The sequence below is a fragment of the Muscardinus avellanarius genome (assembly GCF_963383645.1).
Source record: "Muscardinus avellanarius genome assembly, chromosome: 16".
NCBI classification, from domain to species: Eukaryota; Metazoa; Chordata; class Mammalia; order Rodentia; family Gliridae; genus Muscardinus; species Muscardinus avellanarius.
The window spans coordinates 5,995,568-6,007,587 of record NC_137802.1 but is presented as its reverse complement, the minus strand read 5'-3'; the positions used below and the strand labels follow the sequence as shown (position 1 = coordinate 6,007,587).

At 54.2% G+C, this 12,020-nt stretch overlaps 1 protein-coding gene across 11 annotated transcripts in view; it reads right to left on the bottom strand.

Moving 5' to 3' along the window:
• TOM1L2 (target of myb1 like 2 membrane trafficking protein) overlaps positions 1–12,020 on the bottom strand; it is a gene marked incomplete at both ends in the record, with an annotated part of 103,234 nt that overhangs the window by 9,696 nt on the left and 81,518 nt on the right. For 6 of the 11 annotated variants that reach the window (XM_080713353.1, XM_080713354.1, XM_080713356.1 and 3 more), the window contains 4 exons: positions 4,955–5,030; positions 7,488–7,605; positions 10,180–10,303; positions 10,833–10,881. In XM_080713353.1, the coding sequence (XP_080569479.1) occupies positions 4,955–5,030; positions 7,488–7,605; positions 10,180–10,303; positions 10,833–10,881 (367 nt within the window). Of the gene's footprint in view, positions 1–2,745; positions 2,833–4,954; positions 5,031–7,487; positions 7,606–10,179; positions 10,304–10,832; positions 10,882–12,020 lie in introns of all 11 variants that reach the window. The other 5 variants (XM_080713348.1, XM_080713355.1, XM_080713350.1 and 2 more) reach the window with 3 other exon arrangements.

Below are 12,020 nucleotides of genomic sequence, written 5' to 3'. Positions count from 1 at the left end.
TTTTTATTTTGAAACAGGGCCTCACTGAGTTGCAAAGGGCCTCACTAAGTACCTGAGGCTGGCTTTGAACCTGTGCGATCCTCCTGTCTCAGCCTCCCAGATGCTGGGATTAGAAGCGTGCGCCGCCACGCCCAGCTTCCTATTTCTATTTTCTATTATAAAACAGAATCTGGCTAAGTTGCTGAGGCTGGCTGATCCTCCTGTATCAGCATCCCAAGCACTGGGATGAGAAGTGTGTCTCAGGAAGTTGCTGAGGGCCTTGCTACATTGCTGAGGCTGGCACTGAACCTGCTACGCTCAGGCCTCAGCCTCCCAGGTACTGAGATCGCAGGCGTGCGTCAGCACCTCCGTCTAGGGCTTGGGGTTCAGATGGGAACGGAGGGCAGGCTCTCCCGGGGCTCCTGAATCTCAGCTCCCGGGCTGTGCGGAGGGGAGAGGCGCTGCCTCCAGCTGACCAGGCCCGCACTCTCTGTGGCCTCGGAAGGGCTGTGTCTGCGGTTCCTGGGGTTACGCATCACCTGCCCTGGGAAGGGATCTTGACTCCAACCCCAGGACAGGCAGCAGCAGTCTCTTAAATAATCTACTTCTGCTATTTTTATTTATTTATTTATCTATTTATTTATTTGTGTGATTATTGGTACCACAGATTGAACCTAGGCACATTCTATCCCCCGTCTTTTTTATATTTATTTATTTATTGGTGGTACTGGGGATGGAACGCAGGGGCATTCTACCTCTAAGCTACAGTCCCAGTCCTATTTTTTTATTCCTTCTTTTTATTTTTAATTAATCAATTTTTTTTGTGTGTGTGTGTGGGTCTGGGGATGGAACCCAGGGGCATTCGATCTCCGAGCTACACCCCCTGCCCTAGTTTTTATTCTTTATTTTGAAACTGGGTCTGAGTTGCAGAGGGCCTCACTGAGTAGCTGAGGCCGTCCGCGAACTGCGATCCTCCAGGTTTCAGCCTTCCGAATGCTGGGATTACAAGCGTGCACCTCCACGCCCGGCTTTAATTTATTTTTAATTTTTATTTTTTGGTGGTGCTGGGGATGGAACCCAGGGGCCTTCTACCTCCGGGCTACACTCCCAGACTTATTTTGTATTTTATTTGGAAACAGGGTCTCTTAAACCAGCTGAGGCTGGCTTCGATCCTGCGTGATCCTCCTGTCTCAGCCTCCCAAGCGCGGGGATTACAAGTGTGCGCCACCATGCCCTGGCTCTATTCCTTATTTTGAAACAGGGTCTCACTGAGTTGCAGAGGGCCTCGCTAAGTAGCTGAGGCTATCCGCGAACCGCGATTCTCCTGTCTCAGCCTCCCAAATGCGCCACCACGCCCGGCCCTATTTTTTTATTCTTTATTTTGAAATAGGGTCTCACTGAGTTGCAAAGGGGCTAAGTAGTAGCTTGGTTTTACACAACAGCACAAAAAGTTTCCATGTAAAGAATTGGCACTTGGGAGGTCTGGAAAGGCTCGGGGTTTCTACACTATGTGAAATAAGGCAAAGCAGTTAATAGACATGGTTTTAAAGAGAAACAGCACTGCAGGCGGCGGGGGAGACACCGGGTTAGCTGTTAGTCGGGCTGGTTTATGGGAAGTCGGGCCGGAGCTCTACTCCGGGCCGGGCGGTGGGGCGGCGGCCCGCATGTGGCGGAGGCTGGGGCCACCACCCGCTGCCAGGGCCACCTCAGGGGTACTGGGGAGGGCAGTATCCTTTTTTGCAGGATTGATAGGCACAAGGGCACAGGGGCCGGACCTTCCCAAATTGGAGAGCGGAGTAGACCTGGGCTCCAGGAAGCCGGCTCTAAGGCCTTGGCAATGTACAGCCAGAGCTCAGCCGGTTCCTAGGAAGGATGACGAGGGGCTGGTCGGCTCTCTGGCCATGGCCCTGGGCTGGGGGGGGGGCTGGGACAAGCCCCCCTCCCTCGGGGCAGGGTGCACTCAGCCTGGGCGTGGTGTGCAGGGCCCTCGGTCAGCCCTCACTGCTGCCTGCAGGCCAGGAGCTGGTGGCCATGTGTCCCCTACCTGTAGAGCCCAGCGCCCATTTCCTTGTCTTTCCTATTTTCCATTCATTTATTTATTTATTATTTATTTATTTTTGTGGTACTAGTGATTGAATCTAAGGCCATTCAACCCCCAAGCTATACCTCCAGCTTCCTTCCTCCCTTTCTTCCTTCCTTCATTTCTTTCTTTTTTTTTTTGCAGTGCTGGAGATGAAACCCAGGGGCATTCTACCTCTGAGTCACACCACCAGCCCTATTTTTTATTATTTACTTTGAAACTGGGTCTCACTGAGCTGCAGAGGGCCTCACTAAGTAGCTGAGGCTGTCCGCGAACCGCGATCCTCCGGTCTCAGCCTCCCGAATGCTGGGATGACAGGGATGTGCCACCACGCCCGGCGATGTTGGCTCCTTTAATATTGTCTGTTTCCGAGCAAAGGTCACAGTGACTTGTGCTCATCTTGGAAAAACGAATACTGCCAAGGGCTCCAGAGACAGTCAAGGGGCTGGGGGGCCCTCCTCTGGCTCTCGCTGACGTCACGGGGCCTCAGGCCTGAGGCCCGGGCCTCAGCAGAGTGCCAGAGAAGGTGCTTCTGTAGCTGGAAGTCTGGGACCTGAGGTTTCTGCAAAGACAGTCAGGGGCATCTGGTGCGCCCTCTGAAGGGACCAGCAGAGCCGGCCTGGTCCCAGTGATCACAAAGGCCGAGGAAGGCGCGGGCGTCGCGGGGCGGGCGGGCGGCTCCTCACCATTCCTTGCATCCTGAGCCAGCTGTCTATGGGCTCCAGGTCACAGTCCCCACCTTTCCCTCTCTGCTGGGCCAAGGACAGAAAAGTCCCAGAAAGAGACGTCACAGCAAGAACCATGACAGAGAAGTCACAGCACATGTGGGCGCGGGAAAGAAAGCCAGGGGACTGTTTGTCCCGGAAGGAGATGTGGCCTGGTGTCGCCAACCCCCACCCCGGGCGGGTCCCCCTTACCTGCCTGGAAAAGTGAGGTGAAGGTTAGTGGCTACGAGTCCCCCAGGACCACACACTCCGGCCACCGCCTCCCGGGAAGCCCCTGGGAACGCTATAGCCTCCTTCCTTCCTTCCTTCCTTCCTTCCTTCCTTCCTTCCTTCCTTCCTTCCTTCCTTTCTCTCTTTCTTTTTTAATGCGGTCCTGGGGATGGAACCCAAGGACATTCTACCTCCAAGCTACACCCTTAGCCCTATTTTTTTTTTTTTTTTTGTGGGTCTGAGGATAGAACCCAGGGGCATTTGACCTCTGAGCTACACCCCCTGCCCTATTCTTTTTTTATTCTTTATTTTGAAACAGGGTCTCACTGAGTTGCAGAGGGCCTCACTAAGTAGCTGAGGCTGTTTGCGAACCACGATCCTCCGGTCTCAGCCTCCCGACTGCTGGGATTACAAGCGTGCGCCACCACGCCTGGCAATTTATTTGCTTTTTTTATTTATCAGTGCTGAGGATTGAACCCAGGGTGTGTTCTGAGCTACAATCCCAGCCCTTTTCATTTTGAATTTTGAAACAGGTGTGTGTCACCACCCCCGGCTTCTCCTGCTTTACTGTCCGGGGTTCTCCCTTGACCCAGGTTTCCTTTCCAGGTCAGCAGGGCTTGGGATGGGAGGGGTGGCCTGTGGTGATGTGTGGACATGCAGCCAGCACCTTGCTCAGCCTTCAAGGCCAAGGCTGGCCTCCTTCAGTGAGTGGTGCACGGAAGAGCACTGTGCCCGCCACCACACTGCAGAGTCCCCAAGACCTCTGAAAACAGGGTGCCAGTCCAGGCCACACACCCAGTGGGTGAAGGGTGAGAGGTCACCCATCTGGACTTGGATCCAGGCCCAGGTGCTGATACGTGCAGGGTGTGGCGGGACACGCTGGCATGGACCGGAAAGGGCCCAACTGGAGCCCAGAGCAAAGAGCCCAGAGCCCAGAGCCAACAGCCAGGGCCAGGGTCCAGGCCGCTCCCACCCAGCAGGGTGGGCCCGGGCGCCCTCTGCAGGCAGGCTCTGGAAGCCCCCTCCTGGCTCTCGGTGCCCTCCCTTGGTCATGGGAGCAAGAAATGGAAGACGCATTGCCACTGTGATGACTCTGGGCTGTGGGTGACCCTGACTTGAGGTTCCGGTGCCCCCTCCCTATGTGGACAGGAGGTGGGGAGGGCCCCGGGCAGCTGGCTGGCTCTTCAGCGCCTACTGGTGGCAAGTGCGGAGGCTCAAGGGCCTTCAGACTGCATTGGCAGGAGGAGGAGGCCCTTGGGGGGGGGGGTTCCCACCCCTGGGTGCCAGGCCCCAGATGTGCCTGCACCGGGGCTGCAAAGAGGCTAAGAACTGGCACTTGAGAAGCAGAGAGCCCTTTGCAAACCTCCCTGCCCAGTGGGCGGCTGGGCGGGCACTGCCGGCTTCTGGCCCAGCTGGAAAGCCTTGCCAGAAATTCCAGCTGTTGAACACAGCTGTTCAAGAAGCGCCCCCGGCCCGCCCCCGCCGCCCCGTGAATAGATAGGCGCTCGCCTGGGTGGCTCAGCGCCTTCCAAGCCCGGAGCTCCTCAGGCCCCTCCCAGCCACCCCGCTGCTGCTCCAGCTCCCCAAGCCCCCCTGGCCCTCAGCTTGTTTTCCCCGGGGGATGGGGGGGGACTGCTTGGCCGGCAGAGAAGTCACAGGCAAGGAGAGCACTGTGTGGCCAGGGGACACCTGCGTCCCAAGAGCGGGGTGGGGGGTGGAGTGGGGAGCCGCAGGGGACATGCCCATGAGCGGCCCCGTGCCGCTGGCTCTCTGGGGGGTCTCTGGCTCGGCCCCCACCTCTCTTGGGGCTTGTTTCCTCTTGAGGATGACAAAGTGTCACCTCCCGGTGGTACCCAGGGGTCCCCGCCCAGCACATCCCTGACGTCTACAGAAGCCGGCGTTGACTGAATTATCTGGCTACTTTATCACACTGGCCCAGCTTTCCCGCCAGAGGACTCACCGCTTCTGAGCTTTGCCTGCGACCGTCTAGAGCCGAAGCGAGTCCCCCGGCAGCCTGGGGACCCTCGTAGGTGACCCTGGGGACGAAACAGCAGGAGAGTGAGTCCCGGCACCCCAATCACCTTCCGCCCTGGGGCTCCTTCCTGGGGTGATCTGGGCCTTGGGCTACATCCCCAGCCCTATTTTTTATTCTTTATTTTGAAATAGGGTCTCAGTGAGCTGCGAAGGGCCTAAGCAGCCGAGGCTGGCCACGAACCGCGGTCCTCCTGTCTCAGCCTCCTGAATGCTGGGATGACAAGCGTGCGCCGCCACGCCCAGCTACACCTAGACCTGTTTTATATTATTATTTGGAAATAGGGTTTCACTAAGTTGCTGACAGCCTCACAAAGCAGCTGAGGCTGGCTTCGAACCTGCACGATCCTCCTGTCTCAGCCTCCCAAGTCTGGGATTACAAGCTGTGCGCCACCACACCCGGCTTATTTTGTATTTTGAAACAGGGTCTTGCTAAGTTTGGGAGGGTCTCACTAAGTTGCGGAGGCTGTCCCTGAACATGCAATCCTCCTGTCTCAGCCTCCCAAGTATTGGGATTATGGGTGCTGCCACTGCGCCTGGCTCTGTATCTCTCCTTTGAGTATAGAACACTGGAGGCTCTGGAACTCAGCGGCAGGATGTGCCCTGAAGCAGGGCGTGGCGGCGCACGCTTGTAATTCCAGTACTTGGGAGGCTGAGACAGGAGGATCTCAGGTTCGAAGCCAGCCTTGGCAACTGAGCGGGGCCCTCTGTAACTTAGGGAGAACCTGTTTCAAAATTAAAAAATAAAATAGAGCTGAGCGTGGTGGCGCATGCTTGTAATCCCAGCATTTGGGAGGCTGAGACAGGAGGATCATAGTTCGAGGACAGCCTCAGCTACTTAGTGAGGCCCTTTGCAACTCAGTGAGACCCTGTTTCCAAATAAAGAATAAAAAATAGGGCTGAGGGTGTAGTAAAATAGGGCTAGGTGTATAGCTGAATACCCCTGGATTCAAACCCGAGTAACACACACACACCCCAAAACTACTCAGAGAGTGGAGATAGATCAAGGCCTTAATTCGTGTGTGTGTGTGTGTGTGTGTGTGTGTGTGTGTGTGTGTGTGTGTGATCCTAGGGATCAAAACTCGAGGAGTTCTACCACTGAGCTACATCCCCAGCCCTTTTTATTTTTTATTTTGAGACAGAGTCTTGCCAAGTGGTGAGGGTCTCGCTAAGTTGCTGAGGCTGACCTTGAACCTGCGATCCTCCTATCTCAGCCTCCTAAGTATTGGAATTACAGGTGTACATCATGATACCTGGTCAAAGTCATATTCTTATTTTATATGCAGCGGCTAGCCTTTAGGCTGGATGGAAAACTCAAAGCACGTTTGCCTCCCCGAGATGCAGGGGGTTGTCTATTTTGGAAACAGCTCCCCCAATACTACCTGACAAGTGTTGCCGGAGCCAACACAGAGAAAACCTGTGCCCTGACTGCTTTTTAAAATCTCCTTGCCAGAGCTGGGAATAATGGCTGTCATCCAGCACTGGGAAGCCTGAGACAGGAGGATTGAAGGTTGGAGGCCAGCCTCAGCAACTCAGTGAGCCCCTGTTTCCAAACGAAAAGGGCTGGGAGTGCAGCTGGGAGAGAGAATGCCCCTGAGTTCAATCCCTAACGCCGATGCTAATAACAACAGCGACAGCGATAACAATAATTAAAATAATCTCCCTGCCGGGAACCAGTTTGGGGCTTTGCCCAGCTGTACCATGCCCAAGCCTCCTGTGAAGCTGAGGGCTGGTGGCAGCATCTGCAGCCCTGTCGTGGGTAGAATAAAAAAGAATAGTAGTTCCTCATGACTGACGCAGATACGCCGCTGTGGCCACCCCCAACCCCAGGATGGGGGACTGGCATTCATTCTATGCCCTGAGGTTTGCCAAGCCCATAGGGCTGTGTGTGTGTGTGTGTGTGTGTGTGTGTGTGTGTGTGTGTGTGTGTGTGTGTGTTACTGGGGATGGAACCTAGGGATTCTACCTCCAAGCTATACCCCAGCCCTGTTTTCTTCCTTCCTTCCTTCCTTCCTTCCTTCCTTCCTTCCTTCCTTTCTTTCTTTCTTTCTTTCTTTCTTTCTTTCTTTCTTTCTCTTCTTGTTATACTGGGGATGGAACCCAGGAGCATTCTACCTCCAAGCTACACCCCCAGGTCTATTTGTCTGTCTGTCTGTCTGTCTGTCTGTATGTATGTATTTATGCTCTACTAGGGATGGAACCCAGGGGCATTCAACCTTCGAACTACACCCGCAGCCCTATTTTTTTTATTCTTTCTTTTGAAACAGGGTCTCACTGAGTTGCGGAGGGCCTAAGTAGCTGAGGCTGTCCGCGAACCTGCAACCCTCCTGTCTCAGCCTCCCGAGTCCGGGGATGACAGGCTCCCAGGGGTGTATTTTCAAGCTCCTGGCGGCCGGGGGCCCTGAGTGGGAAGCTGCCCTCACCCCGGGACCCTGGGGCCCGCGGCGGGGCCGCATACGTACGTCTTGCGCTGCTCGGCCAGGGAGTTCCCTCTGGTCTGGGCAAACATGTCGAAGCCGTCGCGAGGATCGCACTGCTGGAGAGAACTCAGCGTGCCGCTGACGCTCTCTGTCCCCAAGTCTACGGCAAGAAGACAGGCAAGAGAAATGAGGGCGCGGCAGGGACACCGAGGCGGGTCAGGTTGGGGATCCGGCCAAGGGCGGGGTCGCGGGAGTCAGGGGGACCCCGCCTCTTGGGGGGTCTTCTAAGGCGCCCACTGAGCGCACAGCCAGACCTCACGTGGCCCAAAGAGCGGGTTGGAGGTGGCGGAGACGCAAATGCTAAGGGTGGATGGCAGAGGCCAGGCTTTTTTTTTTTTTCTGTACTGGGGATTGAGCCCAGGGGGTATTCTACCTCCAACCTACACTTCCAGCTTTTTTAATTCTATTGTATTTATTTATTTATTTTGCGGTACTGAGGATGGAACCCAGGGGCATTCTACCTCCAAGCTCCACCCCCAGCCCTATTTTTTATTCTTTATTTGGAAACAGGGTCTCACTGAGTTGCAGAGGGCCTCACTAAGTAGCTGAGGCTGGCTGCGAACCGCGGTCCTCCGGTCTCGGCCTCCCGCATGCTGGGATGACAAGCGTGCGCCACCACGCCAGGCTCAGCTCTTTTTATTTTGAAACAAGATCTCACTAGGTTGCCGAGGCTGGTCTTCAACCTGCGATCCTCCTGTCTCAGCCTCCAAAGTACTGGGAATACAGATGTGTGCCACCGTGCCCAGTGTAAGTGCCAGCCTTTCTTTTCCTTTGCTTTTAAAATAGTTATTTTTTATGGTACTAGGAATTGAACTCGGGGGCGTTCTATCTCTGAGCTACATCTCCAGCCCAAATTATTGTTTTGAAACAGGGTCTCCCCTTCATCCACCTAGCTAAGTTATCGGGGGCCTTGATAAATTGATAAATTGCTGAGGCTGCCCTGGACCTGTGATCCTCCTGGTTCAGCATCTCAATGATTACAGCTGTGCACCACCATGATCGGCTAACACCAGATTTTTTTTTTTTTTTTTTTTGCAGTACTGGGGAATAGAACCCAGGGGTATTCTACCTCTGAGCTGCACTCCCAGCCCCAGCCCTATTTGTTATTATTTATTTTGAAACAGGGTCTTAGTAAGTTGTAGAGGGCCTTCCTAAGTAGCTGAGGCTGGCCGCAAACCTATGATCCTCCAGTCTCAGCCTCCCAAGTACTAGGATTATAAGTGTGCGCCACCACGCCTGGCTCCATTTTGATTTTTTTTTTTTCCAGTACTGGGGATGAAACCCAGGGCATTCTACGTCCAAGCTCTACCCCCAGCCCTATTTTTTAGTTTTGAAACAGGGTCTTATTGAGCTGCAGAGGGCCTCACTGAGTAGCTGAGGCTGTCCGCGAACCGCGATCCTCCTGTCTCGGCCTCCCGAAGGCTGGGATTGTAAGCGTACGCCGCCGCGCCCGGCTTCCATTTTGATTTTTGAATATTAAATCTGGTGGCCATAGCTAGAGGGACTGAAGGCAGAAAAATCTGTTCCAATAGGAAAATCGTGGCTATAGGCACGGGAAATTCTGAGATGCTACATCTGTGGCAGGAGACAGGCTATTAAATACATGCTTAATTCCACTGAGATAATATGAAGGTAGAGAAACAGAGACAGAAAAACAAGGCAAAGGAAAGGATTTTGAAGGTCGTGCTTACTAATTATGTAAATATTATAATTTTATTCTTAGTTATTATATATACTTTTGGTACTGCTACACACAACTCTGCCCCTTTTTATTTTCTATTTTGAAATAGGGTCTGGCTAAGTTGCTGAGGGTCTGGCTAAGTTACCGAGGCTGGCCTCAACCACGAGATCCTCCTCTCTCGGACTCCCAAGTACTGGACTTATAAGCGCGGCTGGCTTCGAACCTGCGCGATCCTCCTGTCTCTGCCTCCCAAGTGCGGAGATTATAAGCGTGCGCCACCACGCCCAGCTGTCTTTATATTTTTTGAAACAGGGTCTCACTGAATTGTGAGGGGCCTCGCCCCTTTTTCCTTTCCTTTTCTTTCCTTTCCTTTTTTGTGGAACTGAGGATGGAACCCACGGGCATTCTACCTCTGAGCTCCACCCCCAGCAGCCCTATTTTTAATTCTTTAGTTTGAAACAGGGCCTCACTAAGTTGTGGAGGGTCTCACCAAGTAGCTGAGACTGACCTCGAACCCACCACCCTCCTGTCTCAGCCTCCCAAGCACTGGGATTACAAGCGTGCGCCACCACGCCCGGCTCCTGTTTCACTTTTAATTTTTTTTATTTTTTATTTATTTATTTATTTATTTATTTTTTGGTGGTACTGGGGTTCCTGGAAGCCCTTCTACCTCCGGGCTACACTCCCAGACCTATTTTTACATTTTTATTTGGAAACAGGGTCTCCTAAGCCAGCGCGTGCGGCTGGCTTCGAACCTGGACGATCCTCCTGTCTCTGCCTCCCAAGCGCGGGGATTACAAGCGTGCGCCACCACGCCCGGCTCCTGTTTCACTTTTAATTTTGAAACAGGGTCTCACTAGGCTCCCGAGGGTCTTCTAAGTTGCCTCACACTGGCTTTGAACCTGCGATGCTCCTGTCTCTGCCTCCCGAGGATTGCAAGCATACGCCCCCTGGCCCGGCTAAGGAGCCCCTTTGCGGCTGCGCGCCACTCACCCAGGCCTGCGAGCTGGGAGGAGAGGGAGGAGGGCGGCGCGGTGCTCCCTGCCATGGGGCTCACCACCGCGGGAGAGCCGGGGCCCAGGTCTATCAAGTTGTCTTCCGTTACTTGGTTCAGAACCTGGTGGGAGACGAGGTTGGCGGTGAGGTGCGTCCCCTGGGTGGTGCTGTGGGGTCCCTGGAGGAAGGGGCCAGCGCTGCCCCTCGCCGTCTCCCAGGGTTCAGGGACCCCCACCCGGGCCTCCTCCCTGTCCCCTGCACAGGAGGCAGCTGAGCCCCAGGACATGGCTGGCCTGGACGCGGGACGCGGCTTCCTGGCGCCTTCCTACCCGGTGCCTCTATTTTGTATTGGGGATGGAACCCAGGGGGATTTTACCGCTGAGCTCAACCCCCACCCCTATTCTGCTTTTTATTTCAAACCAGTGTCTCGCTAAGCGGCAGGGGGCCTAAGTTGCCAAGGCTGTCCGCGAACCTGCGGTCCTCCGGCCTCAGCCTCCCAGGTACCGGATGACAGCTGTGCACCGCTCTGCCTGGCTACTTGGCTACTGGGTTTTTAACAAGGGTTAGAAGGACTAGAAGCAGGGGCGAAGCGGGGCGGGTCTGCCGTGTGGGGTGCTGGCCTCAGGCGAGGGGCTTCGGGGCACACTTACTCCGTTGCTGGTGTTCTGAGCTGATCGGCCCGACCTGTATCGCTGAAACCTAACAGAGCAGAGGACAGACGTTAGGAGCGAGGCGGCTGCGCGTGGCCCCTGCGCAGGGTCCTGGGTGGAGGCCCGGTCCCCAGCAGAGGCCAAGGCTCTGGCCGGGGCTGGGCTAGAACCATTTTGTTTTTATGTGGTGCTGGGAATTGAACCCAGGGGCGTTCAACCTCTGAGCTACACCCCCTGCCTTATTTTTTATTCTTTTTGCAGGTTTGGGGATGGAACCCAGGGGCATTCTACCTCCAAGTGATACCCCTAGCCCTATTTTTTATTCTTTAATTTGAAACCGGGTCTCACTGAGTTGCAGAGGGCCTCACTAAGTAGCGGAGGCTGTCTGTGAACCATGATCTTCCTGTCTCTGCCTCCCAAATGCTGGGATTACAAGCGTGCGCCACCATGCCCGGCTTATTATTATTATTATTATTATTATTATTATTATTATTAATATTAGTTTTGTTTTTGAAACAGGGTCTAACTAGTTTGCTGAGGGTTTTGCTAAATTGCTGAAGCTGGCCTAGAACCTGTGATCCTCCCTCCTGTCTCTACTCCCAAGTACTGGGATTACAGGTATACGCCACCAGGCCCAGCTTTGGGCCTCCTCTGAAATGAGAGAAGATTGGTCTGGTTGACATCCTTTCTGGTCCCAGACACTGGGCCATTCAGGACAGCCCACAGCACACATCCATGGTACACATCCACTCGGGTACAGAGATGGGAGGGCTACTTGACATGGTACCTCCTGCTTAAAAATTAGTCCACAAAGCCGGGCGTGGTGGCGCACACTTGTAATCCCAGCATTCGGGAGGCTGAGACAGGAGGATCGAGGTTCGCAGTCAGCCTCAGCTACTTAGTGAGGCCCTCTGCAACTCAGTGAGACCCTGTTTCAAAATAAAGGAAAAAAAAAAAATAGGGCTGGGGGGTGTAGCTCGGAGGTCTAATGCCCCTGGGTTCCATCCCCAGACCTGCAAAAAAACAAAGACAAAAAACTAGTCCACATAAGACAGTTTGGACTTTGTCCTGGGGGCAGTTTTGAAAAAGGGAAAAATTTTGCCAGTTTTTTCATTTAAGCCCAAAAGTAATTTGGCTGCAGAAACAACTAAAATGAACGTGTGTTTAGCTGGGCGCGGTGGCGCGCGC